The sequence below is a fragment of the Eschrichtius robustus genome, chromosome 12 (assembly GCF_028021215.1).
Source record: "Eschrichtius robustus isolate mEscRob2 chromosome 12, mEscRob2.pri, whole genome shotgun sequence".
Classification (NCBI taxonomy): domain Eukaryota; kingdom Metazoa; phylum Chordata; class Mammalia; order Artiodactyla; family Eschrichtiidae; genus Eschrichtius; species Eschrichtius robustus.
In genome coordinates this window covers 7,438,662-7,444,661 of record NC_090835.1, presented here as the reverse complement: position 1 = coordinate 7,444,661, position 6,000 = coordinate 7,438,662, and the positions used below count along the sequence as shown (strand labels likewise).

The 6,000-nt window shown below is 46.9% G+C and overlaps 1 protein-coding gene across 5 annotated transcripts in view; it reads left to right on the top strand.

Moving 5' to 3' along the window:
* The first annotated feature begins 2,856 nt into the window (after positions 1–2,856).
* MTMR14 (myotubularin related protein 14) overlaps positions 2,857–6,000 on the top strand; it is a 43,257-nt gene continuing 40,113 nt past the window's right edge. For 4 of the 5 annotated variants that reach the window (XM_068558532.1, XM_068558530.1, XM_068558531.1 and 1 more), the window contains exons 1-2: positions 2,857–3,133; positions 5,213–5,361. In XM_068558532.1, the coding sequence (XP_068414633.1) occupies positions 2,978–3,133; positions 5,213–5,361 (305 nt within the window). In that variant the 5' untranslated portion in view covers positions 2,857–2,977. Of the gene's footprint in view, positions 3,134–5,212; positions 5,373–6,000 lie in introns of those variants that run through there. The other variant, XM_068558533.1, reaches the window with a different exon arrangement.

Below are 6,000 nucleotides of genomic sequence, written 5' to 3'. Positions count from 1 at the left end.
CAGCTCAGTCCTGTGCCCTGCTAGCTACCCAATGGGCCTCAGCTTCCCAGATTCCTAGTTATCGTCTTAAAAATGTTGGGTATCACAGAAATAACCAAATTTCCTTGTCAATTCCATTATAATGAACTCTCATCAGATCTCCAACCATGGGCATTTTAAAGTTCGTTGTCGTTTACAGACGATTATTGTTTTACTTTGATGCTTTTGCAGAAGTGAGATTCCTGGAAAGGACCCTACCAAGTGTTCTTGACCACTAACATCACTGTCGAATTACAAGGTGTGAAAACTTGGGTACAGGGACTTCCCTTGTGGTCCAGGGTCTATGACTACGTGCTCCCATTGCAGGGGGCCCAGGTTCGATCCCTGGTCCGGGAACTAGATCCCACATTCCGCAACTAGGAGTTCGCATGCCGCAACTAGGAGTTCGCATGCCGCAACTAGGTGTTCGCATGCCGCAACTAGAAGATACTGCATGCTGCAACGAAGATCCTGCACGCAACAGCGAAGATCCCATGTGCCACAACTGAGACCCAGCACAGCCAAATAAATAAATAAGTATAAAAAAATATATAGCAAAATAAAAGAGCCAACTTTAAAAAAAACAAACAAACAGATTAAAAAATCTGGGTACGTTTCACAACTGAAGAAGACCCCACCTGACATCTGGCCCTGTTTAAATGCCAAAGACCTCAAAATCCAATTGACTAGGAAGAGAACTAGGCAACGCTGAGGTAGACTGTTTCCTCCCAAGAAGTCAGATTAAGAGCATTTCCTTCCATTCTTCCTTCCTTCTCTGACCATCCTTTTCCTAATTCTTTTATCATGAAGGTCTTTATTATTCTTTTCTCCACTTTTTGGCTTGCTCTAGTCTGGAAAGATAACTGTTCACCTACCATAGACCATTGCAAAGAAGGGTAAACTGACTATTGGACTGGCTTGGATGCTGGTGATCCTGTAGTTCTTTCTTCCCGTCACAAACTTCTCCCTGATTTATAACACCTCGGTTTCTCTGGAACAAGCTCGCTGCATAAACATTTCTGGGGAAGGGAGACATAGTTACACGAAATACATAAACAGGCCAACTGGCTTAAAGAAGTGTCCCCAGTTTTCTAGCTGGTTTGGATCATGGGGACCCTGGCTCAGGAGTACTCTCCAAACCATGGACATTGTTTTGTTGCTAGTAATTATTATTGTCTCCCTGATAAGCTGGGTTCTCTCAAAAGTTTTAAATGCATGTGGGCAGCGACTGACCAGCCAACACATGGTCTCTCTCTGACTGAAGTGACAAAAGAGAACAGAAGAACAGAACCAGGGCCAAGAATACAAGCCTGACATCACCTCTTGTGAATGCTACACTGAGAGCAGAAGAGGCAGTGGTGACTGAGGATCATGTTAGTACTGATATTTTTGACCAAACCTCTTGAATGGTCAAGAGGATGAGAAAAGGGAGAATTACTGAAATAAATTTCTAGGCCAAAGATGGAGCCACTCCTGCCCAGAGTGCCACAGCAAGAGAGCAAAACTTAGTAACTTTGGTGTCTCTGTAAATGTTCTGCTTGACCAGAAACACAGTATATCTAGTCAGCCAATCCCCAAACTCTGGGCTTTATAATTACTTCCTTGTTCTTTATTCATTTTCTATTTTTCTCTTCCATGTTCTTTTTTTTTTTCTTTTTCTGGCCGCCAGGTGGCTTGCAGGGATCTTAGTTCTCTGACAAGGGACTGAACCTAGGTCCTCAGCAGTGAAAGGGCGGAGGAGTCCTAACCAATGGACCGCCAGGGAATTCCCATTTCTTCCTTGTTCCTTATTCTTTATCCTATAAAAGTGTCCTGCCTTCAGTCCCATGTTGCAGTTCTTTGGACCCTTGGGAACAAACAGTGGTGGCTTCATGAAGTGTTAAAGTATGTTTAACACCTAAATTCTCTTCCTTAATCATTTTTTTTTTCCTTAATCATTTTTTAACAGTACTAATCTGTTAGAAGATTAATACTGGAGTATTCACAGATTAAATAATGAGATGTGCTTTTTTTTTTTAAAACATCTTTATTGAAGTATAATTGCTTTACAATGGTGTGTTAGTTTCTGCTTTATAACAAAGTAAATCAGTTATACATATACATATGTTCCCATATCTCTTCCCTCTTGCATCTCCCTCCCTCCCACCCTGAGATGTGCTTTAAAATAATACTATTGGATGGGGCAAAGATTGATGAAACAAGATAGATTGGTGTATGTTGATGATCATTGAAACAAGCTAATGGACACATGAGGGTTCATTATACTATTCTCTCCATTTCTATGAATGTTTGAAATACTCCATTAAGAAAAAAAAGAAAAATAACATGGGGCTTTTTAATTACAGAATTTCAAGTCAGTCATGACCCGCGGTTACTTCAATAAAGTGGGTTGACTATTGCAGCACTATAATCAGAGGGACGGCTGTGAGCAGCAATGCAAGCAAAGTGCCTTACGAAATGCTGTTTTATTATTATTTATTGTCATTACTATGGTTGCCAACACTAAGTAGGTGCCTCCAAGAGTTCCCGCCTCCTCTCCCTGTTAATGGTTTATTCCACTCTTCGGCTGGTTCTTTCCCGTGGTTCCTTCCTCCTAGTTCCGCGCTGTACCCCCCCCGCAGCCCCAATGGTTTAGCCTGGCTTCCCTGGGGAAACCCGGTGGGGCGGAGCACGAGGTTTCTGAGAGCGGCCGCGGTCCCCTCTCCGGAGACCACTTGGACCGCTCCGCGTCGGGGGTGGGCAGGTAATCGTGGGGCAGGGCGCGAGTCCTGGGCTCCGATTGGCCAGCTCTGGAGTAAACATCCGGCTGGGTGGGGCGGGGCCGGAAGTGGAAAGCGAAGGAGGTGGCTGAGGCGGTCCGGAGGTTCAGGGCTCGGAGTCGGTGCCTCCAGGTGCCATGGGCTGGGCTGGCCCGCGCTGAGGGCGACGCAGGGCGCTGAAAGGGACGCGGGGCTGGGCCATGGCCGGCGCTCGGGCCGCCGCCGCCGCCTCGGCGGGGTCCTCGGCTTCTTCAGGCACCCCACAGCCGCAGGAGCCAGGGCTCGGGGAGCTGCTGGAGGAGTTCTCCCGGACTCAGTACCGGGCCAAGGACTGCAGCGGGACGGGAGGCTCTAAGGTGAGTCCGGAGGCGCGATGAGCAGAAAGAGAAGGTCCCTGGTTTGCGACGTTGCTGAGGTCAGGGGTCATAGGACAGAGAGAGAGGGAAGTGCCCAGTGTCTGGACCCGGAGAGTCAGGGTCGGGTTTAAAAACCGAAAAGGAGGAACTGGACTTAAAACGAGCCAAGGAAGGACGACGTTTTGGTTTGAGACAAAAGGGTTTGGAGGTCAAAGATTAGCGCTGAGTGGCCTTGTTCAGAGATTAGAGAAGAGGAGCTGAGGAGGGTTATTCCCATGCATTAGGTATGGGGACAAAAACTCTTATATCTAGATTTTTTTGAAGGTAGATGATTTATCCAGGTCAGAGATCAGAGTGAAGGGGCTGCAGGGGTGGGGCAGAATGGAGCCAAGAGACAAACCGAGTGTGTTGCCCCCTTGTACAGTCTCAGCATGACTTTAGAATTAGGCCCATCCCTTTCCTTCTTCCATAGAGCGGGAAGGCACCTCATACTCCCTCTGTTCCTTTGTCAAAAGCAAGTCTTAGTTTCTCTTTTTTTCTACTTTTGGGATTCCCTTCAGTCTCCTTATTGCCAGACCTGGAAGGCTTCCAGTCTGGTCAGGCCATTCCCATCTTAGGCATTGCCTGGCAGTCTGATGGGAATCTTGCCGACCCTGCCATCTTTCACTCCCCACGTGGTTTTGGCAGGTTTAGCATCAGGTTTTCCAATGGAATTCTGTTCCCTCCCAGGCCTTGAAACTCTGGTTTGGCTCCAGGGGTTACCTATGCTGGGACTTACTGCACTTGGCATCTTCTAGTCTAGAGTAATGCAGGGAAGACTTCAGTAATGATGGGTCTCCCCCACTCTCCAAAGGACCGAGTATTTTTCAGAGCTTAGCCTGAGGACCACCTGTTTCAGCATCATCTGGGGTGTTTGTTAAAAATAAAGGTATCTTGATCCCACCCAGTCCTACTGAGTTAGAATTTCTGGGGGTGGGAATCTGGAATTTGTATTTTCTAATAGGCTTTTTAATGATACTCGTGCCCCTTGAAATTTGAGGATTTCTAATTTTTGTGAGTTTTTCCCTCCACATTGGTCTTTTGGGTGGCTAGAGGGTCAGTTTTGCTGGGGTCCCCTTCCTTCTTACACACCCCTGAAGATTAGGGTTGTAAAAAGTTCTACTTGACTCACTCCACCTGGCCCTGAACTTATGATCTTTTGCAGACTTCTTGAGATGTTACAGGTTTTATGTTGTTCTTCTGGTGGGTCTTTCCCTGAACTGAGCAAAACAAGGGCAATTTTAAGGGAGCTGTTCCTTCTATTTCATAAGCAAATTGCGTGTAAGGAGACAGCTTTGTCTGCATCTTTTACTCATTACACTAACTAGAGCTTCTAGGTACTGGTCTGTGGCTGGAGAATGGGGAAGAATCTGCAGCCAAAGGAAGATAATGGATTAGTGCCGGTTAAAGTAACCTAGAGAGGGACTTCCCTGGTGGCGCATTGGTTAAGAATCTGCCTGCCAATGCAGGGGACAGGGATTCAAGCCCTGGTCCGGGAAGATCCCACGTGCCGCGGAGCAACTAAGCCCGTGCGCCACAACTACTGAGCCTGCACTTTAGAGCCCGCGAGCCACAACTACTGAAGCCACCGCAATGAGAAGTCCGCGCACTGCAACAAAGAATAGCCCCCGCTCTCCTCAGCTAGAGAAAGCCCGTGTGCTCCAGCAAAGACCCAATGCAGCCAAAAATAAAAATAAATAAATTTATTAAAAATAAAGTAACTTAGAGCAGGGGTTCTTAATATTTTATGGATTGTGGACCCCTTTGAGAATCTAATGAAAGGTGTCAACCTCTCTTCAAATGCTTAACATACACAGTTTCACCACAACATTGAGGGGTTCAGAGTCTCTCCCAAAGTTTACCATGGGGGTTCATGAACCACACGTTTAGGGCCTGTGATCTAGCAAGATGTCTTTTCCTGGTATTGAATTATAGTCACAGAGGCACATTGTCATTCCCAGAGACCTCTCCAGGTCAGGAACCGCCTAATTCTCAGAACCCCAGAATCTTCTTTATGCTCAGATCTCCTCCTCTGTGCAGGTTGAGCGCATTGAGAAGAGGTGTCTGGAGCTGTTTGGCCGAGACTACTGTTACAGCGTGATCCAAAATGTGAATGGGGATATCTGCGGCCACTACCCCCAGCACATCGTGTTCCTGGAGTATGAGAGTTCTGAGAAGGAGAAAGACACGTGAGCATCATGTAACCAAAGCGTGCCCATCTGGGAAGGCCTTGACAGCTCATGCCCAGGGTTAGGAAAGTCTGCAGCTGGGTGGGGCAGGCTCACTTTTCCCAGGTGTCAAGCCTCATTGGCATCTTTGTTTTCTTCAGGGTTTCACATCTTAGATTGACAGAGTAGCACAGCATAGAAGGAGGGGTTGGGAGTCACAGCCCTGGCCTCCTGTTTTACTCCTACCCTATAGCTCATTGTCCTGAGACAGCTGACTTCAGACCTCACCTCTCTGAGCCTCAGTGTTTTTTGTTCTGTTTTTTTCTTTTTTTTTAAGAGAGCAAGTGGGAGGTATGCTTTGTCGACATGTGGAAGGGCACTTACGGTATGTGGAGCTTAAGAGCCTGAGGTCAGCGTACGTGCTGGCTGCCCTGCTTGCTGGCTGTGTAACTAACTTGGGGAAGTTACTGAACCTCTTTGTCTCTTAGTTTCCTCATCAGTTTCTACCTCTATTTAGAAAAGTGGCTTTTGCAGTTCCTGCTGATAAACAGGACTATTCCAAGCCTGACGTGTGTGCTGTAAGAATTAGAAATAAGAGCTACCATTTATTGAGGGCCTCCCAAGGCCCAAGTGCTTTGTGTGTGGTAACAGTTCACACCA